Source organism: Hoplias malabaricus, chromosome 9, assembly GCF_029633855.1.
Source record: "Hoplias malabaricus isolate fHopMal1 chromosome 9, fHopMal1.hap1, whole genome shotgun sequence".
Classification (NCBI taxonomy): Eukaryota; Metazoa; Chordata; class Actinopteri; order Characiformes; family Erythrinidae; genus Hoplias; species Hoplias malabaricus.
In genome coordinates this window covers 35,838,135-35,852,228 of record NC_089808.1, presented here as the reverse complement: position 1 = coordinate 35,852,228, position 14,094 = coordinate 35,838,135, and the positions used below count along the sequence as shown (strand labels likewise).

The window sequence follows — 14,094 nt, the reverse complement described above, 5'->3', positions numbered from 1 at the left end:
AACGCGGCCTTCAGTAACGGTCAGAATCAGAAACCGAGCCAACGGCCGAGACAGAGACACAAACAAACCACACGGGCTTAACGGGAGAGGGCACGGCTTCAGAGCGGGTTAAATATCACCGTAAACGGGGGGGTAAACGCGTTTAAATTCGTAGATACGAGCTCTCGGCTTTTCGACTTTCCCGCACCCGGAGAACGACGGGGGTGAAGACGAATAAAATACAGAAGAAATATCGAAACTAAAGACAGTGGAGCGTTAAAAAATGCAGCTCGTTTAATATAAGATTAAAATAAACCCGTGCAAAGTGAAGGCTGTACCATATAAACCGTCAGAACTAAATGTGCACCGATCAGCCAAAACATTAAAGCCACCTCGTTTCTGCGTTCATTGTCTATTCTCTCAGCTCCACTTTCCCTACAGGAGCTTTTTATAGTCCTGCAATTGCGTACAGTAGTCCATATGTTGCTCTGCATATTTTGCCCCTTTCACCCTGCTCTTTCATGGTCAGCCCCCCATAGGACCGCCTCAGTGCAGGTGTGAACAGGGTGGTGGATCTACTCCTCCCTCATTGGTCCACCTTGTAGATGTAAAGTCAGAGACAGTAGCTCATCTGTCGCTGCACAGTGTGTGTCGGTCGTCCTCTAGTCCTTCATCGGTGACACAGGACGCTGTCAGCTGGGTGTTTTAGTTTGGTGGACCATTCTCAGTCCAACAGTGACATTGAGGGATATAGAAACTCTCAGCACTGCTGTGTCTGATCCACTCACACCAGAATAATGCACGCTAACACCACCACCACAGCAGTGTCACTGCAGCACTGGGAATTATCCAGCACCCAAATCACACCTGCTCTGTGGGGGTCCTGACCATTGAACAACAGGGTAAAATGAGGCAAACACAGTATGCAGAACAATGGATGGCTTAAAGTCTAATTGTAGGAATATAAAATGCTCCGGTGTGGAAAGTAGACAAAGCATTTTTAATGTTATGGCTGACTAAATATTGTAAAGGTCAAATAATTGTATTAATATTTATCTTTGACTATAATAACAGTATTTTCTTGTTGATGGTGAGAGACGGTCTTTATTGATTAGCCCTTGTCTTTGTTTACTAGAAAAGATGCAGGGCCAGACATATTTAATTCCTAGTCAATAATTTTAAACTGCTTTAAGGTGCCTTTTCATTCACAAAACAAACTTATAAAACTTGTATGTGTCCTTTATATGTGGATGGGGAAAAAACAGTCTCTAAATGTTTTTATTTATTTATTTATTTGTTGTACATTTTTCATAAATGATTATTTTTGCCTTTGTTTTTCCTATAATTTTGCCCTGTGGTCTATTTGTTTTATATGTTATTTTTTTCCCCCTATTCTACTTTGGTACTTGTTAATGAGGCTGAAATTGTATTTTTTTTATTCCACTTTTAATGGTCTACAGAAATCTAGTGTAAAGCCTATTGAAAAGAGTCAAGTCTCTTACTGCTGCAAACTACCTACTAGCAACCTTTATTTCAGAATTGTTGGACGTGGAGGTGTCTGAAATGTGTTGGACTGTGAAGGAGTACTTACTCGTACCTAAGGCTTTTAGAAGCAGATATTTAAGTACCTTGGGTTTATAACTTTTTAATTTTTCCTACACCAGGACCAGTGAGAGATTGAGAGTGAGTGCTGTAGCAGACATCTCCCCATCGCTGTCTCAGCCCTGGTCTCCTCTGTAAGCTGTGGCCTCATAGGTATGTGTTTTTATTTATTATTGTTTAAAGCTCTACATTATTACAGAGAAACATTATTATTGTTTCTCTGTGTTCAGTTTAGTTCTCTGAGATTGAGAGGAAATGACTGAATTCATTTTGATAATAATGGATATTTGAGGGATGTTGTTTTTAGGGGTAAAAAAAATACCCAGAAAATAATTTAGCTTGAGAGTAATTGTTGAAGATTTGTAGTTTTACTGAAGTGTTTTTGTAATCCTCTCAGTTCTACCTTTCCGACTCTGTTAAATGTAACCCATTTCAGTTTGCTTCCAATCTGCTAGCTCTAGTCTTTTAATTAAACCGATTGTTTACAAGAACAAAGAGGAGATTGCCTTCTATATATGAACACATACAGAGACAGAAGCAGTACCTTTCCTAAATAGATTACACGATTTAAACAAGAACCTGACTTTATTCATTTGATGTTCAGAGAAGTGAGATTTTATATTGTGTGTATGATATATCGATCTATACATTAACACATTAACTACAGAGGCTATTTTCTCTTGATCACTTCTTTACTTCACTCTTAGGGAGGCAAATCACCAATAATGGAGAATGGTCAAGGCATTGGCTCCAAGCTGGGTCTGCCGCCCCTTACTCCGGAGCAGCAGGAAGCATTGCAGAGGGTAATGCATTCATTTTATAGAATTCTTTTGTTTTTGTTCATTTGTTGATATATTTTGCAGCATACATCTCTTTCTTGGATGTGCTTCTTGCTTTGTTTAAGAGGTCACTTATGCACCTTGAGATTTGCAAACTCATTTTGGGTTTCTGTTGCAATTTTGCAGGCAAAGAAATATGCCATGGAGCAGAGCATTAAGAGTGTCCTGGTCAAACAAACAATAGCCCACCAGCAGCAGCAGCTCACAAACCTTCAGGTGAGAACAGATGATAATCTGGCCTTGCAAAGCGTGAGTTCGAGTGATTCCAGGATCTTTTTCAAATCAGAATTCCATTATTGTCTTTGGAAATCCAATGTCATTGGGAGAGCACTGACAATGTGTAATCTGTATTTGAGTGTAGGGTTTTATGTTTCAGTGTTATTTATGTAGGTTATAATAGGTAGGACAGTCTAAAATATGTTTGATTTTCTCTCTCCTAGAGAAAGGTTTATTAGAATACAGCTTGAATAGATTTTTATAAGATGGAGCTCTTTAATAGGCAGGCAGAGCATAGACAGCAGTGTGAGGGATGTCCTATTTAGGAGGCTGCTGACGCATGGCTTAAAGGCTAAGCACCACTTAATGGACCTCCATGAATATTTCACATTGTTTTAGTTACTGACATATATAAGTATGAATTAAAATGAAAATGGCAGCTTAATTTGCTTTAAAACTGACAATTTTATTAAATTGACGGAAAAACCCGAGCTCCCTACGGAAATTCTTGACGCAACCGTGACGTCACTGGTGAACAACAGCTGAACAACGCCGCGGTAAAACACCGTTATGACTGACTGTTATGACAGTATCTAGCTAAATAACCAACATTATTCATGACAATAGCCTAGCAATAAGCTAAACTCAAATGTAGAGGTACCGTTATTCTTGTAAATGTGATCGAAGTCGAACTCGAATTCATCCGACACTATAAACCTCCGTAATGCAGCTACGTAGCCGAGTATAATCTGAGCACCGAGTTTAGCGAGTCAAGCTAACGTTAACTAACACCAACTAAAACAGGCGAAGTGAGTGTCCTCACCCTGTTTACCTCCATGTTACAGAGGCTCTTGAACACCTTTCGTTGGTGTCCTTACATGCCCATATTGTTGGAAAAGCGCCAGTGAAATGAGCTACAGATAACGGAGTGAGTGGATGGTCCTTTCCAAAGTGCCCGTTTAAAGTTGACAAATTTAGTCCTGGCTATACCAACGGTCTTTTAAACCTTATTCCTTGAATTAGTGAGAAATAACATGTTTTCTGACGATCAATAAACACAAGTTAGGAACTCAAACTCCACTGTATTTATTTGTTTGACACTTTCATATCGCTGGTGCTTAGCCTTTAAAGTGACACTATCTCCCTTCTTATGGCTTACAACATTTTTGAATTTCTGTTAACTTTTGGATTTTGTGTTTACGTTTGAGACAGATAACATTTAATTAATTCCAGTTCTTAATGACCCTCGCAGAGAATACAAAATTTAGTAAAGTGCGGAAATATCAAATACATTTTTCCAGTTTGTAACCACATCACTGTTTATGTTGGTTACCTTCTACCAAAAAGCATCACTCTTACGCAGTTGTTAAGAGTTTACAGTATTAATACCTGATCCATTAAGGTCTAATTTCATCATTTTAGGTTTTAAAGTCATAGACAAGCTGAAAAAGTGATGTTAGGAGTCTCTTGGTGCGATCTCTTCCTGCCTGGCCTGTGTGTGTTCTGCTGTGGTGGCCTAGTGATGCATTCAGGTTAAGAATGGGATGTTAAGAAAAGACTTAATATTAACTGAGAAACTTCAATCGTTTGCAGACTAGACAGGCAGCGGCAGGGTCTGACTTCTGTCTTCTGTCTGGATTCTAATGTCTGTCTTGCAAAAAGAAATGAAAGAAAACAAAAAAAAATATCTAACCTACTTTTCAGCACTTTTCCATCTTTACTGTGTTTCAGATGGCAGCAGTGACTATGGGCTTTGGAGATCCTCTCTCACCTTTACAATCGGTCAATAGAATATTAAACTCTTTTTTTTTTCATTCTCTGTGCGCACATTGGTTCTATGGCTGTTACCCTGATTAGACTGATTCACCAGTCCAGATCCTCAGACCTGATGACCAGACTTTTGCCTCAGCATATTTCAAAAGTAGACATGGCTTGCTGCGAATGAAATGTGTATGTGTTTGGTCACCCATTTCATCACGACAAACGTAAACCGACAGGCCTTGTTATTAACGCCGTTATTAATGCACTTATATATTTATTTATGTATTATCACCGTTCCTGACTTTGTAATGCATGAGAATGTATTTGGGCCGAAATGTAGGTGAGAGAAGGAATAGGAAGGGGTTTAGATCACGCTTTTTAAAGAGCCCAGCTCTTCTTTTATCCAGGACCTTATCCAGTTTCATCGTCATCGCATGACTCCCACCACTTAAGGTGGCTTTCCACTAAGCAGTTTGGTGTGGCACAGCATGATTCATGCTTTTATTATTCCTAATGTCAAGTGGCACCTTGTAGGAAAATGCTGTAGATGGTTAACCAACTATTGAATGGAGCTAGAAATGCTGTAGTCTATTTGTGGGTCAACCCTTTCTACAGACTCCTCATTGAGGAAAAACAAGTGCCTATTTTTACAATCCTAGCTATCCAGAATAAATATCTGTAGCTCTGTAATGTTTCCTCTGAGCACGCTAGCTGTTTAACTGAGTGTGGGCTGCTCTCGTGGTCCTCCTTGCGTTGATAGGAGAATTGAATTCCAAAATCTCTGGAAAACAAAAGTCCCAGCAAACAGGCCAAGTTTGCAGTTACCTGCTGGACTTAATTTGAAATGTAGAAACAAATTCAGTGTTAACTTATTCTGAACTTAACGCTCCTTCTTTGTATCTCCTATAAAGAGTCACCACCAAAGGCCCTTGGTGTTGGGCTCATCGTTGCAAGATCACCCCGTTAAACCCACAGTGTTGGGTCAGCTAGGCCATGCGTTCAAGAGAGCAAATAAACTTCACTCTGGTTGAAAAGCTTGCTACCCATTTTCCACTATGTAGTAATACCTTGACTTACGAGTTTAATTCGTTCTTTGACTGAGCTCGTAACTCAGTTTGTTCGTATATCAAATTAAAATGAATTGAAATTCTATTAATCTGCTCCGGCCCCCCCAAAAACCATTTACGTTTCGGTATAGCTGCTCGAGATGAGGGTAGGTACATGAACTTTGCCTGACGTAAACAAGGACTACTGACGTGCAGACTGACCAATTAAATGTTTACAGAGAAGGTTATCGACCAATAACGGTAGCTCTACAGTCAGACCGTCCAAGCCGAAGATTTTAGGCTACTTCACTACGCCCCCTTCTCACTCAAGCGAACCAATCGGAGTAGGGGAGGGCGGGACTAGTTTGTGAACGAAAACGGTCCTCTAAATTCTATGTAAGCTCTAGAAAAACAAAAATCCCAGACGTTTGTGAAATTCCGCCTGGACATGTCTGGGTAAAAGAAAAATGTAATTATAAATAACATAATGTATTAAAAAATGCGCAATAAAAGAGAATGTAAAGATAGAAACTGGATCTATTAAGTGTATTTACCTTGAAGATCAGACGAAGCAGAGATTGGTGGAGGAGGTTGGGGGAGTTCGTGTTCTATCGCTTAATTTATTCGCTACACACTTAATGCTACAAAAAACAGCGATAGGACAGAAATGCTTGCATGGCAAGATAACCAAGTAAACTGACCACTCACTGGGGCTACCTAGTGTCGAGTGGCGTAAGCTCGGTCACAACTCAGATCTCGGTTCGCAAAACATCGACCCAGCAATGGCTCATATCTCGGAAAAGTCAAGTCAAGGTTTCACTGTGTGTATGTGTGCCTATATATATACACACACACACAGACCACCCCCCAGTCTGTAGAAAACCTACTTTTACATTTACGAAGTAGCTTTACGACACAGTTACTTGTTTAAATTTGATTTTGATAGTGGTAGGGGTTTAGTGGTGGTATTATGTCATGCTGCACTGTTTGGTGGAAAAGCACCTTTAACGTGACCACATTCCAGCTCATCAATACAGATTCACTTTGGGTGTGTGAGTGTGTCGTGTCCTGGGGATGTTGGAAATCCATGTCTTCTTTGCAAATATGCTTTATACTCTGAGTGGCACCTTGGTCAGATACAAAGAGGGCTAGCAGTCAACAGCAATCTAAAATGGAATAGAGACCACTTTGATTTGGTAGGCAAACTATCCTAAAGTTTGTAATTGAACATTTATGTGTTCATTAATTACCATTAAGTTATGTTGTTTGTGCAGAACCCTCCTTCTTCCTCTTACAGAATTCCAGTGTAAGTCCAAAAGCCTTCAAAGGAAAACACTCAGGTTTCAGCTTGTATTAGTGTTTTTGTGCTGGTATGGATTTTGTTGAATATGTTGACAGTCTTGTTTGGAATCCATGCAGTCATAACTGTACATGTTTTGAAATGTGTGCTGTGCAGGCCCACAGTAAAACCCCTGAGCTTGCTCCATCACTGTCAAAACTGAACCAAAGGTCTTCTCTGCATCTTCTCAGTTAACTCCCTGGCTTATATGCAAAAGTTGTAAGTTAATACACAATTGAATATGAAAACTGAAGAAGACTAGAACTAAGAGCTACTTAAGCAGGCATTTTTGTTTGAAACTGTAGTGGAGTTTTTTTATTTTATTTTATTATTTTATTTTGTTTTGCAATTTTTGGTTTGTTGTGCTGTAACCTTTAACATTCTTCAGCAGTCAGTTTTCTCTCTCTCTGTTTCTCTCCTACCTGACCACCAGGTGGCAGCGCAGAGGCAGCGAGCTCTGGCAATCATGTGTCGAGTCTATGTGGGTTCCATCTATTACGAGCTTGGAGAGGACACCATTCGGCAGGCCTTTGCCCCGTTCGGCCCCATCAAGAGCATCGATATGTCCTGGGACTCCGTCACCATGAAACACAAGGCATGTCATATTCATTCAGTGATAAACTAGCTTTAAAAATCAATGTATTGAATCCTGTTGGAATCTCCTCATTCCGAAACCACAGAAGAGCATTTTTTAGCAACAAAAATGTGGTTGAGTAATAGATTTGAGCTCATGTTTTCTGTCTCTTCCTGTCAGGGCTTTGCCTTTGTGGAGTATGAGGTGCCTGAGGCTGCTCAGCTGGCCCTGGAGCAGATGAACTCAGTCATGTTGGGTGGGAGGAACATAAAGGTGGGTGGTAAAAAGATTATGGGAATATAGAACCGTGGAAATGTTGAGTCGAGCCTAGTTACAAAAGATGGCGGTTTTCTCATGTTATTAGTTCCAAATGGGCGGAAACCGGTTGTTAATCTGAATCTGAATTAGTGATTATTGTCTTAATCGTGTTGTAAATTATTTCCCTGAACTCAATTCACAGGAATAAGCTCTGAGCTTCCATACCCATACGGTGTAGTCAATTTGTTTCAAACCTCTACCTCTGAGGGAAATTTGAACAGGACACAGCAAGATAATTCAGCTTCCAAAAAGCAAATACATGGGATAATTGACTGCTCAAAAAGCTTCACAGACTTGGTTTTGTAAGCAGCATTGAAAAGAAGGTGGCTGGGGAAAGGGGTACCATTTGCTTTATTTATCAAAGATGTGTTGTTATCAGTTTAGTCTCTGAAGTATCTGTAAGATCAAAGTCATTTTTGATATGTATCTGGATCGTAAATTTGAGCATTACAGTTTAACAACAAGAAACAACTCGCTGTTATTTAGGCAATAATATCACTATAGTCTATAATAGCGGTAATTGTAAGAACACAATTAGAAAGTAGCAATAATAGTGACGTTATAAACATGGCGATTCAAATGTTGATTGTTATTTTTTTACATGCACACTGTGCTTTTTATTTCGTGCACCAATGTCAGGTAAGAGACCTGATTCATCAAACTGCGCTGTGTTTCCACACGGTGTAAAAGTTTTATGAATCAGACACTGAGTAGTTTCTCATTTGTTGCCGTCAAATCTGTAAACTGTATTTACTCATGGACATGATCATTTTTCAAAATACAAGCTTTGCTGCTGTTCTGCATCCTTCAATCCTGTGTGTCCTCGACTAGGTCTGAGAATAAGAATGTCAGTGAGTGAGTGAGTTGTGTGTGTGCTGGGTGGTTTATGTGGATATTCTAGTGTTTGTCGACTAATGTGTGTGCGCCATGTGGCTTTTTTATTGTTTTTGGAGCCCTGTTTTCTGTAGGAACAGCAGATGCTGGGCCCGCTCTTCTGCGGTAGTAGCTCGCGTGTCTCTCGCGTCCGGTGTGTGCTGATGATGGGCTGTGCCTGGCTGGTGTTGCTTGGCCGCCCCACCTGCAGCACAAATACTGCACATGTCAACAAAATGCCCCCCACCCCCCAAATCACAGTACACTCACTGACACATTCAGGAACAAAGATGCAACATAGTTACTTGCAGACATTGTGTCATTCTGGAAAGGTACATGACAGGTAGTGTAGAAGTGCTTGTACCTTACCTGAAAGGGCTAGCTAAGCAAGAGTAAGTTGTAATTACAATAAGAGGGATGTTATTATTTTTCTGTTCTGCAACATTATGTGGCGTTCCTGTTTTTGGGAACGCTGAACGCTGGGAGATAAAAAAAACTCTTTCTCTTTATATAACCAGAAGAACTTTCTGAAAGCAGGACAGAGGAAGGGTTAGTTAGTGTTGCACAGACAAAGCTAATGAACAAACCTCTCTACCTTAACACTAACGACCAAATGGACCTAGGCATATTTTCTTTGATACCGCACACACTCATACTGTCATACACTTGCTCAGCATCCCCTGTGCTGGTATGTATGCTGTAGGTGGGGCGGCCAGGTAACATCGGACAGGCGCAGCCCATCATCGACCAACTGGCAGAAGAGGCTCGCGCCTACAACCGCATCTATGTAGCCTCAGTGCACCCGGACCTGTCTGACGATGACATCAAGAGCGTCTTTGAGGCCTTTGGGAAGATCAAAAGCTGCATGCTGGCTCGAGAGCCCACCACAGGGAAACACAAGAGCTATTGCTTCATCGGTGAGCAGGTCCACTGTGGTAGAGAGAGGAAATGTAGTTGGGATTGGCTGTTCGCTCAGTTATAAGCTTTTGCTCTGATCGGGACAGGGTAAAGGTGTAGGATTTCTGAACTGGGAGGAAACGTCCACTGTAAAGCCTGAGCTCCAAAAAGTGGGCTTTAAATTGTGGATGAAGTTATATTGATTTATTAAGCCCAAGTCACACTGGGTATTTTGTATTTCATTTATTCAGTTATCCCCTGCTCGTTGCGAAATGTGTGTGGCTACAAGCAAGAGACAGAAATCTATGTAAACAGTGCTCCAGGAGATTCACAAACCAGCTAAAGCACTATCAGAACTACTACAAAGATAATTATCCCACCTCCTGACTGACAGTGTACCTCTCATGTAAAGAGTAGTATATTATCTCAGCAATGCTATTGGTCAGTGTTCAGGGGTTAGGTGACCTGGGTATGAGAATTGATAAGGTCTCGGCTGCAAAACCACATTATACTAATGAAGATGACTGTAATAGATTTACCGTCTTCAGATCCATCTGCTTGGGGAAGAGCTGCAAAGCACAGCCAATGATACAACGTGTTCTTTAACATGTTGCACTGCAGTAACAAATTTCCAGCAGAGAGCTCTAAAATCCACCCCAAATACAGCTTTAAATTGTCAAATTATGAAAATGTTGGGGTAATTCTGAGCTTATGAAATAATCTGAAAAGTAAGATCTAATGTACTTCATACTCTGAAGCCCAGAAAATTAAGGATTTAAAGTGGTGGTTAGTTTCAGCCTGTTAACACAACATTAGTTTCCTTTTAGGTAAATGTATGAAGTCTCAAAATTGTGTAGAAATTGTTCTAGAACTATTCCGAGCTTTTTTGTTATATAACAGAGCTTCACAGCTTTTATTGTTGTGTTTAAAATTTAACACCATGAAATAGGGGCAGACGTCTCAGTCTATTATTTCCTCTCTTTCTCTCTGAACACCTGGATAGAATATGATAAGCCTCAGTCAGCCATAGATGCCGTCTCCTCCATGAACCTGTTTGACCTTGGAGGTCAGTACCTGAGGGTGGGGAAAGCTGTAACCCCTCCAATGCCCTTGTTGACCCCCACAACTCCTGGTGGTTTGCCCCCTGCTGCAGCTGTGGCAGCTGCTGCCGCTACGGCTAAGATCACAGCTCAGGTGAGAACTCCAGCTATGTTTTAACGGGTAAAATGATTGATATTCATGTCTTCTCTGATCTACATCAATCTACATTATTTGAGGTATCTTTCACAAAGCCTGGATGTTTGCCAGGGGCAGTATCTGATAGTGTTTATCCAGAAATGTGGAAAAATACATTGGTAAATAGAAATTCAAAAATTGTATAATTTAGTTTTTTTTTTAGAAACAGTTGGAAATTTCCTTTGGTCTCTTCCTCTTATTTGCTTCTTCCTCCTGGTGTTGTGTAGGAGGCGTTGGTCAGTCCAGCTCAGATCCTCAGTCAGCAGATAGGGCTTCCTCAAGCTGTGCTGGCGGCTCAGGCTCCAGGATTAATCACAGGTCTGATATTTGTTACTGTTTTTAAAGAATTATACTTTATATAAATCTACTCCTCAACATCTCAGAATAAGAGACTTAAATCGTTTTTCCTTTTCTCACAGGGGTGACCCCAGTTCGGCCGACCCTGCCCGTGGTGCCACAGGTCGGTTTAGTGAACCCTGTGCTGGCATCGCCACCCATTACGTCCGCCCCATCCATAGGCACACCGACGGCCCCCACACAGCAGCCACCTGCTGAGGTTAAGAAGGAAGTAGAAGAAAAGCAGAAGAAGGAGAACCCAGCTCGGGCAGAGGGTTTGAGACAGGAGGGTGCTACCGAGCAAGAGCAGCTCAGCAGTAGTGGAGCAAGACACACAGCTCCAGCATCAGGGGTGAGCAGAGAATCTGTTAATTACAACACTAACAAATATAGATTATGGCGGATGTGTTTTAGGTAGTACACTGCTGTAGAATGCTTGTTTAAGTGTCTGAAATTTTAGAACAGTTTCAGCTCAAAGCTATCTCAGTTTTGGGTGTGTCTGGGGTAGTGTTGGGCCAAAATGAGGGCATTACTTATCAGTTCAATTCTTCAGTTATGACCTGTGTGGTGTGACAAATTTCTGTTCTGTGTCTGACGATTATGTACAAGGCCAAAGAGTTAACGAATGTGAATTTAAGATAACCACAGGGAGGAGGAGCTGTAGGAACTTGCTGACTGGTTAGGCCATACTGAAAATGGGTGGGTAAAAAAACAAAAAACAAACACAAGCCCAGTAGCCCATCGCATTTTTAAGTTTAGCGTTGACTCTGGGTTAAAAGAGAGACGGAGGAAGCTGAAAACAGACAAAATACTCAGGACCCGTCAGTGACCTTTGTGCTCACAGGTATGAGGCTTTATCTCTAAATATGTGTGATTTGAACTTGTTCGTTTGTTGGGAAATCATCAGCTGTGGTGTGCTAAAACACAAGTGCCTGTTAACTGGCCAGCTGTGCATCTGAACAGTTTAGAACCGTCTTATTTCACTTATTGTCTACCTTTTCTGTTCCTCCAGCCCCAGTCGCTGAAATTTGATCTCTTAGAAATAGATTTTTTTAAGCTGAGCTAAACTGCACTGTGCACACACTCTGAAAACCTTTACTCAACAGATATGAGGCTCAATGCAGCCCGATAGTGTAACCCCCCACCACCATCACACCCACGGTAAAACCATATACCGTGTTAATATTCTATGCTATGAAAAATGTGGATACCAGCCTTCCCTAGTCTGGGCAAGGATTCTGGGGGCTAGTCAATGAAATAAACCCAAGTATTAAGTGACTTGCAGGAGAAATCTTAAACTGGTAAAGGTCCTAGCAATGCGTAAATAATAGAGTGAGAGAGCTCCTGTTTCTTCATCTACATTCAAAAATAATCAGAACTACACTGAGATATTGCTGTGTCATTTTAAATAGTCATCATTTAAAGGCTTCAGTCTTAAGAAGAGACAATGAGATCAATAGCAACATTCATTTATTGTCTGTAACCACTTAAGTTCAGGGTCACGGTGGGTCCGGAGTCTGCCCGGAATCACTGGGCACAAACAGGACACTGGAGGGAGTGCCAGTTGTTCACATTCACCCCTATGGAGTCTCCAGATCACCTACCAACGTGTGGTTTATTTAAAAGCCAAGTGTTGTGGTTATTTCTTGACTCAACCGTCACCCCTAATTTTAATATTAATTCTGACAAAGCAAGAAGGCGAGAATTAGTGTTGAAAGACGTCTCTCACAGAAGTGAGCTGACCTCTGTGTCATCGGAACATCTAATGCACGCATTCTTACCACCATCTGATCCCTATCTCTCGTTTCTCGTGTGAAGTCCACAGTAATGGTGTTGCGAAACATGGTGGGGCCTGACGACATCGACGACGACCTGGAGGGAGAAGTGACAGAGGAATGCGGGAAGTTTGGCGCCGTGAACCGGGTCATCATCTACCAAGAGCGACAGGGGGAGGAGGATGATGCCGAGATCATCGTGAAGATCTTTGTGGAGTTCTCTAACAGCGAGGAAATGAACAAGGCCATCCAGGCCCTGAACAACCGATGGTTCGCGGGTCGCAAAGTCGTGGCTGAGGTCTATGATCAGGAGCGGTTCAATAACAGTGACCTGTCCGCGTGAGACTGTCCCGAAACGGCCGGCGACCTCTCCTCCACCTGCTCAAACTCACTCAGCCTCCATCACTGCTGCTGCTAGAGTTCTGGGCCTCTTTTAAACTTGTAATTATTTTTTTATTGATGTCAATAATAATAATATTGGGGACGATCCCTTTGTGGGATTTGGCTTAGAGAAATATGTGCGCCTCATGATTTTCTTTCTCTTTTTTTTTCATCACCTACTGTGAAAGACTTCTTTTTTTATGGTTATTATTTGCAAGTTGTTTTCTAATTAGTCAAAATCAGTTCCCTCTCTGCACCCCCATCACCCTTAGCCCAGTCATCCGAAATACTATGTTCCTCTTTCTTTTTCTGTTTTTCTTTTTTAATAAACAGTTTTTGCATCATTAACCTTCTGTTAAGAGTCGAAACATTGTGTTGGAGTCATTGGTTCTGGATTTATCACAACAATAAATTCTTCAGATATGCCACACTTCCTGTTTGTGAATCGCCTGCTTGAAGGAATGAGTGTGTAGTTCATAGGGCTCGACACTAAAAGTGCACTTCAAAGTGGGCATATGGTTAAAGTGTACCTTGCAAATAAGGGGTTATTAGGACAGGATTAAGTCCCCCTCCAGTCATCAGTTAATTCCATAGACCATCTCTGTTCATCAGAACAACAGATTTAGAAGTTATTTCCAAGGAAATAATAAATTGCACATAGGTTATAAATCCCATGCCTCTTTACACCCACCTTTCCATCATTCACCTGAAGTTCAAAGGCCCTACCTCGGTCCTTAATTTTATGACATCAGAAACCCTACCTCTCTGAATCTGACTTCTCAACACTGCAATTATGAGTTGGAAATGCTCTGCCAGGATTTCCACTGGAGGGAGGTCTTTAAGAAACTGAGTAAGTGACCTGTAAATCTGGTCTGTTCAAGTTTGCACAAAGGAAGATTACTCTGGAAACATTAAACTATAA

The 14,094-nt window shown here is 41.2% G+C and overlaps 2 protein-coding genes across 5 annotated transcripts in view; one reads left to right on the top strand and one right to left on the bottom strand.

Moving 5' to 3' along the window:
- The window catches only part of LOC136707013 (neuropilin and tolloid-like protein 1), a 14,254-nt gene extending 13,745 nt beyond the window's left edge, over positions 1–509 (bottom strand). Inside the window, exon 1 of the mRNA XM_066680836.1 lies at positions 372–509. Within this exon, the coding sequence (XP_066536933.1) occupies positions 372–473 (102 nt within the window). The 5' untranslated portion in view covers positions 474–509. The remainder of the gene's footprint in view (positions 1–371) is intronic.
- Positions 1–13,596, top strand: part of puf60b (poly-U binding splicing factor b) — a 13,866-nt gene extending 270 nt beyond the window's left edge. Inside the window, exons 1-12 of one of the 4 annotated variants that reach the window (XM_066680839.1) lie at positions 1–19; positions 1,644–1,734; positions 2,289–2,384; positions 2,547–2,636; positions 4,368–4,418; positions 7,216–7,377; positions 7,537–7,629; positions 9,251–9,464; positions 10,448–10,638; positions 10,908–10,998; positions 11,100–11,368; positions 12,835–13,596. The exon at positions 1–19 is cut by the window's left edge and continues 112 nt beyond it. In XM_066680839.1, coding sequence (XP_066536936.1) covers positions 2,307–2,384; positions 2,547–2,636; positions 4,368–4,418; positions 7,216–7,377; positions 7,537–7,629; positions 9,251–9,464; positions 10,448–10,638; positions 10,908–10,998; positions 11,100–11,368; positions 12,835–13,134 — 1,539 coding nt within the window. In that variant the 5' untranslated portion in view covers positions 1–19; positions 1,644–1,734; positions 2,289–2,306 and the 3' untranslated portion in view covers positions 13,135–13,596. Of the gene's footprint in view, positions 20–1,643; positions 1,735–2,288; positions 2,385–2,546; positions 2,637–4,367; positions 4,419–4,452; positions 7,002–7,215; positions 7,378–7,536; positions 7,630–9,250; positions 9,465–10,447; positions 10,639–10,907; positions 10,999–11,099; positions 11,369–12,834 lie in introns of those variants that run through there. The other 3 variants (XM_066680838.1, XM_066680841.1, XM_066680842.1) reach the window with 3 other exon arrangements.
- The last annotated feature ends 498 nt before the right edge of the window (positions 13,597–14,094 follow it).